The sequence below is a fragment of the Lathamus discolor genome, chromosome 1 (assembly GCF_037157495.1).
Source record: "Lathamus discolor isolate bLatDis1 chromosome 1, bLatDis1.hap1, whole genome shotgun sequence".
NCBI lineage: Eukaryota > Metazoa > Chordata > Aves > Psittaciformes > Psittacidae > Lathamus > Lathamus discolor.
This window is the reverse complement of record NC_088884.1, coordinates 137,675,886-137,697,380: the sequence shown is the minus strand read 5'-3', so window position 1 is coordinate 137,697,380 and position 21,495 is coordinate 137,675,886. Positions and strand designations below refer to the sequence as shown.

The following is a 21,495-nucleotide window of genomic DNA, read 5'->3' as shown; positions in this document are numbered from 1 at the left end:
AAAGATTAAAGAATGAGAGTGAAAATGTAAATTGTAATTTTGATGTAACAATGCTTCTGACTTCATAAATTAAATTACATTGTGAATGCTGACATCAACTACATCATGCTATTCTTACATAAGTATAACCACGTCCAATGATGTACGCTTTATATGCTCAGTACACCAGAAAGTAAAGCTCAGCCCTAACATGAAAGTGAGAATAAATCATTTTAAATTCAGTTGTGCTACTGAATATGCAAATTGCAATGCAAAATTTAGCTCCACATCTCCAGCAAAGTGAAGTGAACCAACTTGGAACATGGTTGCCATGGTCATCAAGAATTACCAAATACTGCATTAATAAGAGATTTAAAGCCTTGCTAAAATGCCGTTTTAGGAGACAAGCTAAGATGCAGTATTAAGGAAAAACAACCCACAGATTTATATCCAAGAGAGGCAATAAAAATACTGGAGAAAGAAAAAAAAAGTATATGAGGAGAGGAGAAAACAGGCAGAGTAGGGCTATCACCAGGCTGCTACTTTGCTGGAAAAGTCTTGTCTGACACTTTTAACTAAACATAACTTAAATACCAGACTCTCTTAAAGCAAGCTCTTTCTAGAAGAGACAGTAGGTTAAATAACTGTGCTAAACCCCACTAAAATAATCAAAATCAAGCACTGATTTGAAGACAACCCCAAAAGTGAGGGAACAGAGCATGTATCCTGCAGAAACAAATCAAAATCAGAGCAAATGCATGTACGCAGTGCAAATTTAATTACACTTGAACTGAGGAGCTAAGATTTAAATTAATACAGCCGCTAGTTTTTTCCTCATATAATGTACTAGATTAAAAGTCTAAGATATGGAAAACAGAGAAGTTTAAATTTTTCTTTAAAATACCAGCGAATGCTTCTTTCTTGAACTCAATTCAAAGGTAGTCTGATAAAGCATCTCCACAAAATTTTTCAAACATGGCACATTCACTTCATTTTTAACAGCCTATTAGGAAAAAAAAAATAAACACATAAATGGGTTTAAAAGTTTATACTGTAGGCAATTTAAATATACATTAAGATGTTCATGAGTTCAAGAACATTCAAAAGTTAAATCCTATATAAGTATTTATCTGAAATATAAATAGAAGTATAAGAAATCATATCACACACTACAGCCATACAGTTACAAAAAACCCACAACAAAACCGCAAACCCACTAAAAAAATCCATTGTATGGCCTGTATACCATACTTAGAGAAGAAAATTTGCCACCAGCTAACAAATAAAAACTACACTGAAACTCTTTACAAACATAATTTCAGATATCAAAAACCAGACAACCAAAACAATCCCTATGAATTTTTCACTATTCCACTCTTTAATGTACCTCCAGTTCTGGAAACTGAAAACTCGAGAAATGACACACATTATTACCAGCCAAACACAAGGTTTGGCTTTTAGAATTAATGAAACAGATACATGAAGCACTACAACTTTTTACCCACTCTGCCCTTGTATACAGAACAGCCTTCCTTCCACACACCAGACAGCTACCTTCTTTATCAAAACCTCTGCCAAGTTTCTTAAGCTTCTCTCTGGCTACCCATGATGATCCATTTAAACATCCTAATTAAACCTAATTTAAGTAGATCAAAGCAGTGGTAAAAGCTCCATCCCTGACAGTGTTCAAGGACAGGCTGGACAGAGCCTTAGGCAAAATGGTCTAGGGTGAGGCAACCCTGCCCATGGCAAAGGGGTTGGAATTAGATGATCTTAAGGTCCTTTACAATCCTAAACATTCTATAATTCCATGATTATTCTTAACCTACTGTTTTATAATGTGTTTCTGTTTTATTCAACAAATTGGGAGGTAGGGGTGGCATGTTCAGAGAGGGAGTTAGCTTTCCGGAAGAGATCCGCTATACTCATAATTTCCCTACAACATAAGGCAATTTTTTGCTAGATTTTATTATTCAAAGCTGTTAAAAGATATGTTTTGTCCACCTTGCTAAGAACACTCTGAAAAAAATCATGCAGGGGAAGCATAAAAAATAGTGTATAGTATCTCTGTAATGTGTACAATCCAAAAGGAAAGAACTGAGAATGTAGTTATGTTTTAAATCACTCCCTACATACCCCCAAATTCTTTATGTTTTTGCTACACTAAAGCTATCTCCACATAAGAAATTAGTCAGGTGTTGCCAGCACCACACGCTTGGTTTGGGATATAACCTTGCGCTTATAGATCAGCCTTAACCTCCCTGCTATAAAATACGCCGTCATCCATTATACCTGCAGGGTCCAAATTAGGTCATATTTTTTAAAATGCCTGAATAACTAAGCAAGAAAGTAACAGTAAAGAAGTCACAATGCCAAAACCTAATAGCTTCCTCACTTCAGCAATTCTCTGTATCCAAGATGCAGAAAAAACTAGATTCAGTTACTTCATCTGCTTCAAAAAGATTCAAAGCTGTCTCACATCTTCAAAGAGAATGACTGACCTCTCAACTGCATCTCAATCTGGGATGGACTCTCTGCTTCTATTTAAGAAGCTCCATTTGTATGAAATTATTAGAGACAAAATTATTTGGAAAGAAAGATCAAGCCTCCTTCACCAACCATTTAAAGAGCTGATTCAGGCTATGCTTGTAAGAAGCAATCCACAGACCACCACACGTTCTGCACAACCAGCGTGCGTGCCTTTGCGGTTACCACCAGAGAGACCCAATTCCCAAATGCTGCTTCTGCCTCATTACTATGCATGCAGTTTTCACTATATTTAAAATTATGATTTTGCAAACTAATACTCATGTTTACTTTCACTTTTCATTTTGTTCAAAACAACAAATGCATTCACTTCTTAACAGACCAAGATATTCTTCTCTAGAAGAGCATAAGTATGCCCAGGTAAGATCAAGACTTCAGCCAACAAACAGCTACTACTAAGACCATCACTCTCTGATCAGGTCTTAAGATGACAGATTCTCTCCTTTCTAGTATTTTTTTAAAAAGAACCCAAGGTTGAGACCAATGAAGGAAGAAAAGTTCAGAGAGATTTATCCTTCTTTTCCTATGAGCTTGCTTAGATGGGATCCCCACCTGGCTTGCAGAATGGGATCTACATGTTCCAGTTCTCCATATATAGCAAGATATGTCCTATGTCATAACATGGAGCCACCACCTGCCATTTTCTGGGGCAGTATGCTAAACACACTGTGGTTTAGCATTTGCTAATACAACTACCATTTTGGATTGTCCAAGTTTACACAACAGAGCAAAGTGGCCTAGCAAGAAACGAAAGAACCTGTCCTGACTGAAAGTGCTCTCACAAGCAGCACTACAGGCACTGTAGATGCAACACTGTGGTGATATTGAGGTGTTCTTTTCTTGTTCACAGCTGCTGTTTTTAGATTTAAAACACAATCAGGAGATGATTGCCTGTTCTTCCGATTGAAGGATCACATCTAGTGGACACTCACCTCTACGATTTTTATTTAATTATCCAAACCCTACATTCTTCCTTTTTTGCATGGGAGTTCCCATTCTCTCTACTGGACTGTAAAAATGGTACATACCTCAGTTTATTCTAGAAAGACCTTAACAGGGTTCAGCTACTAAAGAAAATCCAAGAGAACACTTGAGGGAACAAATACTCAACACCAAAGAAATCTCAGATTTTTAGAGCAAGTATAAGACTACACAGTCCTCTGGTGATAAAAGGGTCTAGAAACCAGACAATTTTAAGAAGTTCTGAAAAAGACTGTAAACTAACTAAAACACAAATCACAGTCACACATTTCTCTTGTAACAATTATGTAGGTGCTTGTAATTTACTTAATAGTCTTTTTGAATCTGTAAAAATGTAACACTGTGAGACTTAATGGAAGCAGTTTTAATGACGAGAGCCTAAGTAAAACTGAAGGGAACAGTGGAGGGGGAAAAAAACCCAACATAAAATTAAAAATACTTACAGCAGCCACAGGGATGAGAATTTCCACAAACAAACCAGCAAGTGCATGTTTTATATCTTTGTCTTTTACCTCCAGGAAGTATTGAGCACATTCCTTAGTAAGGAAGCATTAGAAAAATGAAGACAAGTGTCACTACGCCGTAAGAACTACTAGCAGTATCAGATTAATTGCCAGTATGAATTTACAACATGCAATGTGGTTAAGTTAGTCTTATATCCCTTGACAATATCAACTTTACAAGACTTTAGAAACTTTAAAACCTGCTTCCCCAGCAACTGAAACAAAATTGAAAGAGCATCTGTAATAGCAGATTCACTTCCTACTCAGAATAGAGAGTTCTCAGGATATAAAATACAAATATGTACATAGAAAATAAATGCTTACCTTTACTGAAATTATTAGAAAATAGTATTTTTTATATATATACATGTGTATATATATATACGTGTTTTCATTCACAAGCCTACTTTGATGACAGGAAAATTTTACAGGGAAATAAATAACCCACACATGTGTCTGCACGCTCCACTACACCAAACTGACCACTCTGGACACAATCTAAAGCACCTATGTGTATGTTAGTTTTTTCAGGATTTAGATCAATGTCAATGACTGTTAAACAGCTCTTAATAAAATTTATGACCAAGTTTCAGTAACTTCAGTTACTCTGAAATGGGCAAGTTACTCAGTAGGACAATTTTAATCCACAGTAAAGAGAAGCAAACAAATAGATTTTAAGTTTCTCTGAAAAATAACTGAAGTGTTTTTAAAGTAAAGTGTTTCTTGGCATCTCAGCTGTTAAAAAAAATATAACTAGTAACTTTTTCTTTAACTCACTGTTTTCATAAAGCAAGAAAATTATTTGATTGCTACCCATTTTTATTTAGTTTTGAATAAATTCATATATTACAGGTTTGCCATATTACTCAGACAACAGAACAGGTTCTCATTATGCTAGGTACTCACAAACTGGAGAGAAACAAATGATTCACACCTCTGAGAGCTTACAAACTAAACAGGAAAGGATGAAGGATGACACACAAGTAGAGCGAGCGACTGATCACAGCAAACATCATTCTAGCTTCATGACAAACATTGAAAATGATGCTCATTTCAGCTTTCTGTAATACTCATTTACCTGCATGAACTGAAATGATGCTTCAAAGTCCTCCACAGGATACATCTTTACTCGGAAAAACTTCATTCCCATTATCAAACTGATGATACTTTGTACTACATGAGGACTCTGTTCTTTTTGTCGCAGTTCCTTTAATTCAGTGACAAATTTCTTCCTAACAGCTTGGAATCTGAACAAGGGATATAGATGGCAATTATTTGCATTCTTAGTTATTTTTATATGGTAGCTACAATTTTGAGCAGATTTCTTTATTCTGGTAATGGTAACAGCATCTACAGTAAAAGAAACACAAGCAAGATGAACCCTGACGCTTAAAACCTAGGCATTTAAGAATGCCTCTGATGAACAGCACATTAGAATAAACTCATTAACTTTACAACAACTATTGACTGATACCAGGCCTCCTTTCCCTGCACCTACAAGTTGACAACAAAGCAATTCAGTGCTGTATAAGGATGATTTCTTGATTTGTTCAAATTTATTGTGCTGGAACATGAAACAGAAATGCCAGACTACACCTGACTACACTTCACACTTAAGGGGTTAGTCACTTAGTTTATTAAGAGGTCCTTAATAAACACTACTATATTCAATAGCCTTTAAGCCTGGAGTAATTTTTCGCCAAGTGCAAGAGGAATCAGAGACTGAACTTACTTTGATTGAGCAAGAACCCCCGTCACTTCTGCATATAGGTCTGCAATAATATGCACATTCCCAGTGTTGGTTCCTGAATACCTAAAGGTATTTAAAAGAATAAAAAGGTATTAATACAACTTTGTTCTTCTAACCCCTAAGTGTGTTCTCAATTGCAAAAAGGCTGTTCCCTAGCAAGGCAGATTATTACCATGAAAACAATAAAAGTCAAGCATAATATGCATGGGTGACATTTAAAGTCATGTAGTTTCATTGAGTCGACATAAAAGACATACTCTGTATAGGATGTTTACTATAGTTATCCAAACTCTGACTTTTCTTACTCTGGCTGGCAATGCAAACCATTCCGCATATTCAAAGCAAAATAAACTCAGCAATATACTAAACATGATACTGGCATTACAGAAACATGGTAGGAAGGATCCTCTGACTGAAGTGTTGGAATGGAAGGTCATAGGCTCTTTAGGAAAAGATAGGTTGGGCAGACGGGGAGGGGGTGTAGTTAATTTACGGCAATGATTGGCTGGAGAGTATGTAACTCTGCCTGGGGCCGGGTGATGGGCCAACTGAGAGCTTGTGGGTTAAGGTCAAAGGGAGTACTGCGATGCGGGACATTACCGTGGGGGTCTACTACAGGCCACCCAATCAGGAGCACTGAAAAAAGTAGATTTAGGTTAGATATAAGAAGTTCTTTACTGCGAGAGTGGTGGGGCACTGGAATGGGTTGCCCAAAGAAGTGGTAAATGCTCTATCCCAGTGTTCAAGGCCAGGCTGGAAAGAGCCTTTGGCAACATGGCCCTGCCCACAGCAGGGGGGTTGGAACTAGACAATCTTAAGGTCTTTTCCAACCCGTACCATTCTATGATTCTATGAAACACAGATGTGTTCTTTCAAGATACAGTTTAAAGATATCAATCAGTGTTTGTTTACAGTATTATCATCAATACGTTACATGTAAGGCAAAGAAGAACAATCACAAAATTCAAGCACAGGCTTGTAATACAGAAAATATTTTGAAGTACACAAGTGAAACTTACCCTTCCTTATGTTTAAAGTGCTTAAAAGCCAAGTTTAGAACTTCATGTACTAAAGGATCTGGCACTGGATGAACAGGTATCTGAAATGCAGATACATTTATATGTATGTAACTATGCATGTGCATATACATGCAGATGTATGTATGAAGTAATAAACAGTACTCTGCAATGGCATGTAAAAATCTCTCCCACCAGTGTCAAAGGACACATCCTTTGCTGGCATATGGTATCAAGTTAATTCTGCAATGTCTGAACATTTACACAACCTGCACTGAAATTCTCTTAAATTCTGCATACTGGCTTTTAGGGATTAAATTAGTAACAAACGACAGTAATGTAAACACTACTCATTTGACATCTAAATTTATTAGGCTAGGTCAACTATGCATCTTTCCACACTTTCTGCCTTGTGAGGTGTTACTATTACAGATTTAACCTCAAAACACAATTCATCTCTATATAAAGGAAGACAAATCCAAAAAATAAGAATGCAGAACTGATAATGATCACCATTTTAGACTTTCCGCAGATGAAAGCAGCCAGAACATGTAAAACCCTTCCTAGCAAGAAGTAATAATTTGGTGAGAAACCAAAATGAAACATTGATTAGAAGGCTCTTTTTTACCAAGGTTCTCTTTGACATCACCACTTTTCTCAGGCTTAAAAGAAAACACTTACTTAAAAATTAAATGTATTCTTTTAAAAAAGCACTATAAATAATTATGAAGTCATGATATCTTTAGATTTTCAGCACAATTTATGTAGGGACTAGGATAACGCTAGCAAACATTACTGCTTAAAGAATGATTAAGATTTTCACTAAAATACAGTAGAAAAAAAGATTACCGTCTTGTCTGCAGAAAATGAAGCAGTTACTGCTCGAGAATTTCATACCCTTTTGCCTCAAGTAAGCTATTTGTCCAAGAAATTCCAGTTACTGGAACTAGCTATTTACATGCATATTCATACAATCAGTAATATGCAGTTATTTAAGCAAAAGATTTTTGTTCCTACATAGGTTGTATGTGTCACACTGCCTCTGGTTGCTCTGTGCATTTTACAGAAAGGGCTGGATCATACCCTTTGCACCCACTAAAACCAGTTTCTAAGAATTAAATAATGATAGGGCTCCCAGGAAGATGAATGCAATTTGAATGCAAATATGTTTATTGATAAAAAGCCATCCTTTTCTCTGCTTTGACTGCCTCACTGCAGACTCACATTAAAGGCAGAACCCCCCTTTAGATAACTTTTAATACTAAATTGACTGAAGGATTCTCTTACTTGGTATATCTCTGTTTAGTGGCCCATTGTGGGTCTTTAGCAGAGGAAAATATCCTTATCAGAAAAATACCTATCTTGTCTTGAGTACAGGCACAAGAGGCTTACAAGCATTAGAGGAGTCACCACAGGCTCTCTTTGAAACCAAAACTTTGGCACCTCTCCTGACATGCGAATCACTGGCAACACATACCATACTCAGCAGAAAAAAATAGTTCCAGTTCAAAATACAGAAGCTATCCATACAATCCTCCAATACCAAACAATCTATTCCATTTCCCTTTTTCTTTTGCACTGATAGAATTTTTAGGCAGGGAGACAGCATGAACTAAAGATTTTCTGTAAAACACTAACATATAAGAGTTTGATGGTTTTAATACTGTTCTCTGCATCCCTGTTCATGTAGTATAAGAGTACCACTTTGTTTGAGAGAAGGACAGGCAGCTTTTTTCCCTATGTCACAAACATGTCATACACAACCACGTGAACATAAATCTCCCCAAAATTATTTGCAAACTAAACCACAGTCTTTACTTTACTTAGTACAGAAAGCCATTTGATTTTCCTGGGTCTATACATAAAAGACAAACTACTGAAGCATTAAAAACATGAAATTTGCTAGTCTACTTCATATTTCAAGCCATTTCTTAGAGTACTTTCTCTCCCCCCAAAAAAGTATGAGGAAAAAATGCTGCTATTTGAAGCCAAACTCTATATTCTTGTCCATACACCGATGCAAATTTTGTATGAACAGACATGTAGCACTACAATGTAAGTTGGTAGTGCCATTTTAATCTTGTCATTCAATGATTTCACACTGTATTTCAACAATGCTTAAGTAGACGAAAGGCACTGAACGGATGTAAAATGTTATTTTTTACAGTTTTGCTTTTTGCAGTACATCAGCAGATTTAACTTAGTGGATTCAAGACATGAAATGAGATAATGCAGGCATATAAAGAAAAGGACAGGAGAGGTCAAAAGCTTTATGGAATTGTGAGTGTAATTACAGCCTTGCATATGCTCATCATACATATGCTCCAGTTTTTAATATAAAAATTTAAAGGATATGATCAAAACTGACATTAAAAGCAAAAGATTAAAAGAAGTTTGTCAAAGCAAAGGAGCTTGCTTACCTGTTTGAGAACCTCTATTAAAACTAAACAAAAAATGAAATCTACAGCTAAGTCCCTCCTTTCAAGTAGATAATCTCTTTCACGCTGTTGGTCATCCCTGAAGTAAGAAATCAAGAACACACATATCATACACAAGACTGAACACAAATATTACAGATATATATATTACATATATATAATAATACATAATTGCAATATGTATATTGCATGTAATCATTGCTGCACTTATACAAAAGGAAAGTCTTTGGGGTCTGGTGCAGCACTGACATCCTGCCCCTTCCTGATAGGACCTGCCAACAACCAAAACAATTCAAAAAGGGAAAGACTAGCCTGAAATTACCAGCATCCAACCTCCTTCTGTACATCAACCCAAAAATAATTAAGTCACTTCACACGTATCATCTACACAAGCTAAATACACTACCTCAAAGAAGCCCATACTCTTTCCACGCAGATTTAGGTAACGACAGATCCAAATATAAATACTCGTCAAAAAAGTACCAGGCACACATTTTCTTACAAGAAAACACACAAAAATCAGACAGAATTTTCAAGGAAAACCCTTACCCCTTCGATTTCGTGCTAGACCGAGGCCTATATTCATAAGATTCATCTTCTGTTCCATTTTGACGCCTGTACCAGTCAAACAAGGTGCGTAATAAGGAAGGGAGACAGTGCTCTGCTACTGAGCTCATAGAGCTTATCAACTGAAAAAAGGAAGAAGAATACTTCAGCATGATAAAGCAATCTAAAAATCCTAGAATTATCATAATTCTTTCAAATTGGGTTTTGGTGCTAAAACTAATGTATCATACAATGTTACGAAGCGGCAACTTTATATATCATTTCAACCTAGGGCAATTACTGTAAATACGACACACCAAGTCAATTATTATGATAAATTTAAGCAAAGTGTTCTGAAGCTCCCAGGGATCACAGAATGCTAAATGTATACAGGTAACTCATATAAAACCACTGAAGGGAAAAAAACAGCAGAGATTTTAGGATGTCCATGAATCTTGTCCTGATTCTATCTCTACATGTTTTTGTTTCTAAAGTTACATGTACAATTCTACGATTCTAAAGTACAAATTAAGATGTTGTTCAAGAGAATCTTCTGATGTGGCAGAGGTCTGACAAACTTCCTTGGTAAAAAACTATAGTGAAAACTTGTAGAAAAGGGAAAGAAGAAGATGAAAGAAAAACTATGAGAAAATTTGAGACTTGTGGGCTATTAAAACTATCATTCTTCAGTAAAAGGAAGCACTGGAAGAAAGAACTCGAAAGACTCATTTGTATTGATAAAGCTCTGAAAAATCTTCACTGAGATTTCATGTGCTGCTTGCATCAGCTTCGTGCACTCAGACATCTCTGTTGACCTCACTCCAGCCATGAGCAGAAATCGTAAGTTAAAAGCATCAATATTATTTGGGAAAAAAAAACCTATTCAGAAAGCAGGAAGAACAAACTCTCCTCATGAGTTACTAAACTAAAGGTGTTGGATTCAGCATAAAATCATCAAGGTAATCCTTAGATTAAAAGCTAAAGCTGAACTTGATGAAGAAAGGATCTATCACCAACCACAGCAACCCAAAATGTGTTTTGCCGTCAGGATTTGCTGTCAATTCCCATACTCCAAATAACCTTAACACTGTGGAAGTATATTAATTTCACTTTCCCTAAAAATAACAAGTTCTTTATCTCTAAATATAATGATATATCCAATGTACTGCACAGCGGTATGTCCATGTAGCAAGAACACACACAAAAGGACAAAAACAGATGAAGCAAGCACTGATGTTACCCACTGCTCCCAGTGTAAAATGACCCCACAAAGCATTTCTACTCCCCTGCTCTCCTTCTGGATTGATGTGTTTATTAGTAGAAGAAAAACTAGAAAACTGCATTTTAAGCTGTATTAATTTTTTCCTTAGTTTTTCCCACAAGCTTACACAGGGTATGAATAGTACTACCATTCATAACCATTCCAGCAGTTAGGCAGTTTACATCATCTTCCACAGAAACAAGCTGTAGCACATGAATTAAAAACATTGTCACTAGTGAAGCGCTGAAACCAGAAATTACTGATGTTATAAAGCATTTTCCTCTTCAAATGAAAGATAAGGTTTAGATTATTTATTTCCTGACAAGTTTTGCATCCTTAATGTTCTAATGAGAAGACACTGGAATTATCAGAAAGATGAAATCTTTGCTCATATTACACAACTGGTAAGCAGAACATGAGCTATATGCTTATTCTTTTTATTGAAAATAATTGACATACCTCTTGGATACTAAATTCAAGATTGTCTTATATAAAAATTATAAGAAAACCCTTTCATTTTAGCATTACATTATGTCTATGTTGAAAGCAGCAACCCAGACAAAGGGATTCTGTAATGCCCAAGAGGACAGGGCTGACAGTCATCATGACGAATACTTATATTCCTTGGAATGAAACAGCAAAGCATGCTCCAGTCTTAAAGGCCGTAACACATTTCTAATTGCTGCTCTCAACATACGCAACACTACATTGAGAAACAAGGAGATGAAAAATTACAGTAAGATGCTAGAGCCCAAATTCCAGCTATGGCCAAAATCCTGATCTTGAAAACCTGGCTCAAGTTGTGCCTAATCATGAACAAGCCTGAACCTCAGAGATACATCTGCTTTCAGTCACTGAAATGGCTAAGATATGCTTCTGCATGATCATAAAAGTTTTGGTGTCTTAAGGCAAGCATAGGAAATTGCCAAGTACGATTCCTACAAGAAGTAACAGAAGAAAAATACAAGCTATTTCAGTTTCAAGCTGTACAAGCAAAAATATTTTAAGAAATGCAATATGTGCACTACGAAAAAATTCCTGTCCAGTAGCTTCTTGGAGCACTAGGAATGACGAAGTGAAATTACTGATACTAAAATGCTAAATCTTTAATAGTTTAGAGCTATATCAACATAAAATTTCCTTCTCATCTTCCAAAGTTCCATCTCTTTTAGCTAAATTTACATTTGTGTTCCAATCAAAACCTCAGTGACAAAGAACTGTCCTATTTGAAAATTAAAATCTATTAATTTTGCACAATCAGACAAATGGCAGCACTCTTGGTCCGGTTATGCTTCCAACAGAAACAACCTATAATCCCATTAAACAGCTATTTAATTTTTTCATTATAGGGACAGGCAACACTACACGCCTTTCTCTTCCATCCCTCTTCTCATCACTTACTTAGCTAAGAGAACGAGTATTAACTATATACCTTCTTACTCTTAGCGTATCACTTGTGTTTCAAGCATGCTCTCTTTATTCATGAGGTACACTTACTAGCTCAGACACCATACTGGTAAAGCTAAAGCCCCTTTGTAGACTCAAAATTCCTAATTTCACAAAGATCTCTAGGTGAATAAGGATGGCAGGACAACAGCTCTAGCTTCTCTGCTGGATGCTGTGACTCTACACTCTGGACCCTCCTCTCCCCCATACTTTGCCAATGTCCTTCTACTCTGCAATCTTCTGCACTGTTCAAGAATTTATCTTAATGTGGGTTTCATACACCCAGCAATGAACAGAGGACAGAAATCTTAATTCCTTTTGCCAAACCTTCAGAATTCCATATCAAAATGCACAATCCCTGTCACCACAAGGGAGCCACTCTGCTCTGGCTCTCTAAAGTAGTTAATCAGCCTCATTACATTCAGATCTCAAAGAACCCGAAGTACATTACAATTAAAAATAGAACAAAATAAGAACATACACACATATATAGCCACAAAATCAAAACAAATTATTTTTAAAGTACTACGTTTTTAGAAAAACAAGTTTATTTTTATATTAATATATTTCAAAAGTTATATGGTTTTTTTTTTTCTTCACAGCATATTTTTAGAACCTATTTGTGGCTTATTACATGATTGCTAGTGATTTATAGAAAACAATCTTAAATGAGGAAAAATATGGCAGTAGGAATGGGGGCAGGATTAGACAAATTATTAACATTGCAGATTTACGTATTTCTATTTCTTTAGATCACTCCTATTACACACTTTATTTAGCTTTTGGTGAGCTTTAAAACAAAATACTGTAGCTACCAAACAATTTATGTCCTATTCCCCCATTTTCCTTGCTTATGAGTAAACTTTAACTTAGGAGAAAATAGCCTTACAGAATGTTATGTTAAAAAACATTAAAAGGTTATGTGAGATCTTTGGTAGTGGTTTTGTTTTTTGTTTTCCTTCGAAAAGAAAATTATGCATCAAATATTATGTGCTATTATTTGTTTCTCTTTTGGGAGGAGGGAGATTAGGTACACAGATGGCTATTAACTGAGAAGTAGGGGCAGATCCACAGATTTCACTGCAATGCCTAATACCTATATCCGAGGAGTAATGGAAAGCATGAAACAAAAATACAGTTACAGAAGATATGGATAGAACACTAAGCTTCATACAATAAGATGCTGTTAAGAACAGGAACAGACAATTAATGAGGGTTTATCTGAATGCTGTCTCTCCATTGCAAGGAAGCAGTTACAAGACAAAGACATGCCTATGCCAAGAAAGGATGAGAAATACAGACAATGAACATTAATAAATTGAGCTATTATTCCAGGTTCAGTTCATTTATTGTTAAGTGAAACAGAACTGCCTCACAGTGGAACTAGACACTCGGAAAAGGACAAAGCAGCATTTTAACACTACCTTATGCCTTCTGCCAAATAATGAAAAAGCCCTCAGTAAAAGCCAAGTTACTGAAATTAACACTATTTGCTTACAAAAGCAGAACCCCAAACACCGGAACAATAAGTGATATAGGCTGAGTTTATACAAAGCCTGTTACCAGGAACAGAAACAGAGTCTTTTTGGCACCTACCACATTTCAGCATCTTTCCTTCAGCAGCTTTCACTGCCACCTTCAAATAACTGATCTTTTCTAGTAGTTCTTATTATCATACTCTACAATGGAAAATAAAGTCTGACTAACATTCAAAATATAGACCTTCTGACGTAGATTCAGATGTGAATGTTCCAAGTTAATAAAAGAGGAACCGCTATTCTGCAAAAACAGAGGCCACCTTAATCCAATAAAAACTGCCTTCAACTGTCCTACCTGATCAAACTGAAGATCTTCACCTCTTTGAAGAGATCTGGACAAGAGCTTTTCCTGTAAAAAAAAAAACATAAAGAGAAACATAAATTTCACAATGCAACTGACTGTTATTGAAGATCCCTTTTTTTTTCTCTCAGTTGTATTACAGAACAAAAAAATAACTGGCAATGTGAGCAGCTGCATTATTTTTCAGGCAGAATCATGTGTACATGATCTATGATCTATGTACACATAGATGTAAAGTGTACTCGCATAATCGAAGGATACAGATCTAAGATTGTTTTGGTAGCAATAATGTTAAAGACTGACACAAAAAAAAGTCAAACACCTCTCCAAACAGCAGGGCCTACAGCAGTGTGCTCAACAGAGATAGCTGGCTGTGGCTGCCAAATGTAACTTAGAAGGAAAGCCACTCTCATCTGAATTAACAAGCATATTCATGTTCATATAAGGCAGTTATTCTAAGCTACAATGACTTTTAAAATGCCTTCACAAAGGCAGAGACAATTGTTCAATGCTTTTCCAATCTGCACTTTCCCTGAACTGCAATGAAAAATAGCTAGAAAGCCTAGTCAAGGAAAAGGAGAATGTCAGTAACTTGCTTTACATTTGAAATAACTTTGTCAGGTGCAAAAAAGATGCAGTATTACCAGAATTTAATTATTATAGTATTTCATTGCTACCAGTACCATAAGACACACTGCTCTGTTAAAAGCAAAATTAACTGACTATTTTGTACATTATTTTATGTAGTGAGAGCTACAGCATTAAGAAAACAAAATACTCCTGTACTCTAATAGTAATTCTTATTAGTCACTGTAGAGAGTACCAAATTATACAGTTACACAAAATACAACATACTGGCTCTGAGGATTAATGATTTACGGCAAGCCAAGTGCCACAGTAACAGCCTTAAGGGCACACTACAAAGCAGTAAGATCTATAAAGATGTAATGTGCATTTCTTGCTATTTCAAGAAATTTTAAACTACTTTTCACCTTACTATAAATGCAGTGAAAATGGTATCTTTGATGAGGAAAGCAGGAAAAGTACTAAAAGTATGGAGTTACTAGGTCACATGAGACTGCAGTAAGCAAATAAAGAGCATTCATGAAGCAAGTCAAGTAGTAAACTGGAAGAGCTCTTAATTTGCCTGGTCTGGGATGTAAAAGGAGGCGTCAGCAGTACTGATAGCCAGGGTTTTTGACACAAAATAACTGCTTAGTAATTTAGTAAGAGACAACACCCAGGCTGTCAGGCTGCTGACAAAAATTTTTGAAGTTGATATTGCTTGGCATTTAACACTTGCAAGACTGCAACAGACAGGCTTTATGTTAAACAGATACAAATTGGGATTGCGTGACCGAAGTCTAAGAACCAATTAGCACTCAACCTAATTGTAATCTGGGAAATACAAGGCAATTTCTGGCATTTTCTATAATGAATGCAGTTGTATTTGATGTTCAAAAGGACACAATCTTTGGCAACTATTACAGCCTCTGAAAACTTGAATTCAACATTGTCTAGGCAAAAAGCATTTTCCTACTCTGAAAGCATAACTTGAAATAATATAGATACCAATTCAGAAGTCATTTTCTATAAGCCAAAGAAACCTACTTAATAGTCCAAGAAAAGTCATTCATGTTCAGTGCCAGTATGCCTAAATAAAAATATTTCAAAAAACAAAGTGGTTTCAGAAAATGCACTTAATACTCTGAAATAATTCTATTTGCTCACCAATTGATGCATTACCCAATGTTCTTTCATGGTGTATTTAAAAGCAAGGGGGAAAGGTTTCAGATACTGGCAAATAAACACTTTTTTTAATCTTACAAATTCATATAATTTAACATGTAAAGTCTGTTCAAAATACTGTTACGTGAATTCACGTTTTGCAGCATATAGGAAAAGCTCCAGAGATGATGTGCAAATCAGAATTCCCTTTTAACTAGAACTCCTCCCTCCCCCTTTTTTATAAGGAAATGTCTGCTCTAGGTAAACTCACGTTTTCTGTGCTATGCTTTTAGATAAATGGCACAAATTACTGTAATCTTATCTATAAAGCAGAAACACAAGAAATGTTCCACTCTGTACAATATCGCATATTGCTAAATAAGCTGTAAGAAAATAACCATAAAACTATTCCCCAAGAAGACAGAGAAGTGACTTTCCTGTAAGAAGAGGGTAAAAGTCAGGTTCCTTAAGTGTCTTTACAATACAACGCCCTGACACACCACATGTCCACTGTGGTACTACAAAGCTACTATAGAGGTGAACAAACACTGCGTTTATTATATCCATTCCATGTGTCTAAAATAGCTAAAGAATACTAAACCAAAGAGAAGTGAAATGATCTGTCTTTAGACAAAGAAACTGAAGTCCATGTCAACAGATAGCAAAATGTTCAGATGGTTCTAAAAGCTTAACTTTTTCCCAACTTATGTACTAATTGAGACACTTCTGTTCATCAAATGTTGATATAAGATTTTTTGTATCAGAAAGAATGAAGACCTTACAAGTTCATAATCCTCTCTTCATAATTTTTCCTGAGCATTAAAGATCTTTACTGCTAAAAGGTAAATATCACCCTAGTTAATGTAACCCTGACCAAACAAACGTGACATAACCAAATAATACTCTTTAACCCTTCACAGGTTAATCAAGGTCTCTGAATTACTTCTATGGCTTTAAAATTAATTCTCTTTCAATGTCTACTCCTAACTCTGCTTTGTCATGGCACTGGTTGTCTTACCTGACTTATAAAAATCTATCAAACCGCATAAAGGAAAGGTCTGGAAACTTCCACTGAATTAATTATGTAAGATTTATTTTCCTGGCTTCCTGAAGTTCAAAGGGAGATGGAAATAATAGGATTGCATTTGTCTGTTACAAATGAAGTAAGAAAAAAAAAGGGAAAAAAAGAAGAAAAAGATAAGACAAACTACTGAATTAACCAAAGAGCAGTTTGCATCCATTGTGTAAAGCAGAAATGTCAACATATGGCAGGCAGCAGATCAGGATGTAGACAGACGTGTGTGTGCTGTGCAAACAACTGCACCCATGGAAAAAGGTACCACCCGCTGGCCCCCCTCCAGTATTCACCGTCTAGTCCTCTGGTGGCTGCCACACCTAAGCAGAGGGCTCAGGTGAGCCTGCCTCCTTCTGTCCTCCAAGCTGCTGCAGGAAACCAGACTTGCAAAGAGCATACAGTGCTAGTCCGAACACTGTTCAGTATCTCCATGATGAAATAAAATTGCTGGCATTGACAACAGGCTTAAATAGTCTTGCTACTTAAGTCAAACAATTTAGTATGTTAGCAGCTTACCTAGTTAACAGCGTGGTAACTTGGTGGCACTGTGTTGAAATCCCTGCTCAAATTCTAACCCATTTTTACATGCAGCCTGACAAAACACAGGGTTAACTGAGTTTGTCACTAATCTTTTTCACTGGTATAGTTTGTTTCACACATGGGGAAGGCTGGTATCATGCCTAAAGTCAACCTGCTCAGCTGACAAAGAGTCTTTTAAGCTACAGTAAATTGTGTCTGAGCCCGTTTTAAAACTGTATACTACTATCAAAAGAAATTTAGAAACATTAATTTAACAAACAAAACAAAACAAACAAACAAAAAACCCCAAACAACCAACCAAACAAGGTGGCTTCATTTTTTTATTTCTTTGCTCACTGAACAGATGATCTTCCTTCCTGTGGCTATGCTCACTACTCCAATCATTTATTTTAAGCATTTGCTGATAAGCTCTTTCCGTAACTTTGGAAACTCTGTGGTATGAAAATTTTACAAGCAGAGAATTCGTAATTAAAAACCAGTGAAAGGAAACTACTTTCTTACTCACTGAGTATCACAAGCAAATTCACAGCTAGAGAAACTGTTTAGCCCCTTGTTTAAAATCACAGGTCAGTTACTTCTAATGAAACCCATACATCTAGTCAAAACAGTGCTGTTTCCTCACCCCCAGGTGCTGTCTTGATCTAAAGTTACAATTATATTCTTTTATTATTATTTTTAATTAAATTTTGCTCCCCTACTGGCATCTTCATCTTCAAGATTTAAAAAGTGTCTAGCTCCTACCTTTAATTGGTCTGGCTCCAAAACTCTCCAACAGCTTCATCCAACAGCCTAGCTTCATCTAACAAATTAAAGATTTATGTAACACTATATATATTCTCCACATTATTATTTGTAGCCAAGCCATCCCACAAAATCAAATCACACTAAAATGATAAAGGGCTTTCCTCTCTTCCATTAAAGCCTTTTCTTCGATCTTAGTCAGTGCCTTTCCTGTACCCAGTCAGCCTTTTATCTTTCTTTTTAAATGTCATGCACTAGAACTGAATATTCAGTATTTACATCAAATACTACATTCAAAAGTAAAACCACTTCAGTAATGCAGTACTTCCTTTCATTGAGACACCTAAGGATTCCCTTCTACCTCTTTGTGTTACACAGGCTCAGCTTGTTTCACTTTTCCACAGCTTTTGGCACCTCTTTTAAATTGCTGGTTTTCTATATACCCCTTCCTTCTTACCAATATAAATTAAGGAATGCTGGCTGGATGTGTAAATTTACATTTGACTGCATTAAAAAATATTTTGTTTAAAGGTATTCAACTTGTCGAACACAGACAGAACTGTTAAGAAACTTCACAAACGCCTACTCCAGTAATAGTTACAATTTCCTATTTTATCCCAAAGAATTTTATACATCCTGTATGCACACAAGATACCAATTTCAGAATCTTATTAGCAAAAGATCCTGACTAAGGCAGGCTTCATGCATAAAGCTTCAACAGACAACACAGCTGGGAATCGCTCTTCACTGAAAAGTGCATTATTTCATTAGTTTCAGGGGTTACCTAATTTTTCATCTGGTGAGATGCTGAGATTTTGTGTGATTAACAGATTGAAAAAAACTTGTTTAACTAACAGCCACCAGCATGGCAGGGAGACACAGCCCGGGATTGTTGTCAGAGGATTTATTTAATCTGGTCTAGGGACAAGTGTTTCAGCACAAGTGAGCTCCAGGGCTACTGTATTTACCTTCTATCAGTACTCCAGCTAGGAGATTTCACTCCAAACTATCTGTGTCTGCAGGAAAAGCCATCTTCAATTCCTCTGAATTATTTCTGTGTCGCTCTGGCCAAGCACTACCCTCCCTGTATGTTTAGCAGAGGAATGGAAAAGTGGCCAAGGGAGTGGCATTCACAGCAGTAGGCACGCAGAGCACCCTACATGGAGTTCTCTTCATTTCTACCCACAGCATCACCACCCCTGCAGCTCTCCTCTCTCATTTCTTAGCCATGCACTCTTCACGATTTGCATGCCCCTCCTCCTACAAAGTTTCTGTGCTTTCTTACCAAACCCTCCTGAGTACTGACTGTTTTGGATGTCTATAAGGAAACAGACAAGTTACGTTTAAGTTGTGGGCTTGCCTGGTACACACACACACATATATATATGATGTTTACCTACGGAGGTGTGTATAAAGTGTTTCACTTTCCTCAGCCTTTAATCTATTAATCTACTTTAATCTACAGTTTCAGTTGAAGATGATTCCATCATTGACACAACAAAACATGCTTAGCCCCATTTTTGTGTTCTTTTGTACTGTTTAATAATTTTTTTCCTAAAGTTTCAAAACTGGATTTCACCAGCAGGACTTCACATTTTCCCCAACATGCAATACATGCTGGCTACAATGTTCTTCCAGGTGTTAGTGTCATTACTTTGGAAAGCAAACCAAATGCATCTTTTCTCAAAAGTATATTCTCAAAGTATTATTTCAAAGAAGCATCAACAGGAAACACATTTCACAGTGTTAATAAAGGAATGTTTTTTGCTGTCGCTGTTTCCTTTTATAACTACAGAACTTATGAATACTACGAGGTCTTGTTTCCAGTAACCACTACATAACAGTTTTAATAGAAGCAAATAAAGCATAATTCAGGTAGCAACCCTATTTGCAGAAGCCTATTTATTCTTGAAGTAATCCCTTTGAAAAGTCAACAATATCTTTCCAGTAACCACACATGATAAATCAGCCTGTTTTAGGAAAAAAGGCAGGACAACTTTAAGGGATACTATGAAAAAAAGGACTCACCAAAGGTTCAGCCATTACAAGTTCAATTTTCTTTTCAGCTTGAACAGCAAATTCAGCGAAGAGGCTTTTGATGACATACTCGCCAGGTTTGACATCTGGATCAATAGTAATGTTAGACATGATGATGCCTCTCTTTTCCCAGGTGGAAACAACACTTGGAGAAACTCTGCGTTTATTTACTCTGCTGGGTGGTGTGGAGGCTATAGGGAAAAAAATACAATAAAAAGCTATAAGCAGAGTTTCTAAACACAGAGTCTGTCACTTCTTTACTTTCCCATCCACCACACAAACATATTCACACAGTAAATGCTGTAAACCAGAAGGAGGAATTAAGTAGCTTTAATATACAACTACATTTTCTTCTTTAATTAGGTGGGAAGTTCTACTTTAAGTTGCAGAAGGGTTTATAATGTAACTCATTTTTGTTACTGACAACATGTAAAACTGTCTTACATTGTGTGAACCGCCCCATTCTGAATACAACTGTAGCATAACCAAGATTACAGCTTTTAATATATGGTATCTTCAGTTCAAGCATAAATAAAAATTACAAGGTTCAATGTAAAGGATTATCTCCTTACACTGTGAGAGGCATTTGCCTGCTTCAATTTTTATAAAGCATTCGTGAAGTTCAAGTTTCTACTTGGTGAACAAATACTGAGAAAATATTTCCTTGGCATCTCCAGGCATTTTTTGTCAGTAAGGTTATTTTCCTAATAAGAAGGCAAAGCCTTTCTAGACATGTCATGCTAGCTATTTTTCTCCACTGTCTAGTCACAAATCTTACCAGAAATATTATTGATCAATATGAGTAACACTGGATATATTAGACTCCTCTAAGGATTAGTGCTTTCACCTTTACATTGAAATTGTCATATGCTAAGTTTACGTATATTTATCCACCTCTAATTTTACTTTCTTCCCTATGCACTCAAAAGCATTTCTTTATTATCACAGTTACCACCCACCCAATGTGAATTGTAGTACCCAAAATGTGGTATCAGATCTCACTCATACATGAGTTTAACATGCACGTAACTGTCAAGAGTAAATAATTACAATTCTTGTCTTGCGCAC

At 36.1% G+C, this 21,495-nt stretch overlaps 1 protein-coding gene across 1 annotated transcript in view; it reads right to left on the bottom strand.

The window, feature by feature from the left end:
• FRYL (FRY like transcription coactivator) overlaps positions 1–21,495 on the bottom strand; it is a 137,262-nt gene that overhangs the window by 74,949 nt on the left and 40,818 nt on the right. Inside the window, exons 2-10 of the mRNA XM_065697555.1 lie at positions 20,419–20,618; positions 14,301–14,354; positions 9,764–9,903; positions 9,197–9,293; positions 6,780–6,859; positions 5,743–5,823; positions 5,089–5,257; positions 3,951–4,043; positions 884–982 (exon numbers count right to left, since the gene is read on the bottom strand). Of these exons, the coding sequence (XP_065553627.1) occupies positions 884–982; positions 3,951–4,043; positions 5,089–5,257; positions 5,743–5,823; positions 6,780–6,859; positions 9,197–9,293; positions 9,764–9,903; positions 14,301–14,354; positions 20,419–20,618 (1,013 nt within the window). The remainder of the gene's footprint in view (positions 1–883; positions 983–3,950; positions 4,044–5,088; positions 5,258–5,742; positions 5,824–6,779; positions 6,860–9,196; positions 9,294–9,763; positions 9,904–14,300; positions 14,355–20,418; positions 20,619–21,495) is intronic.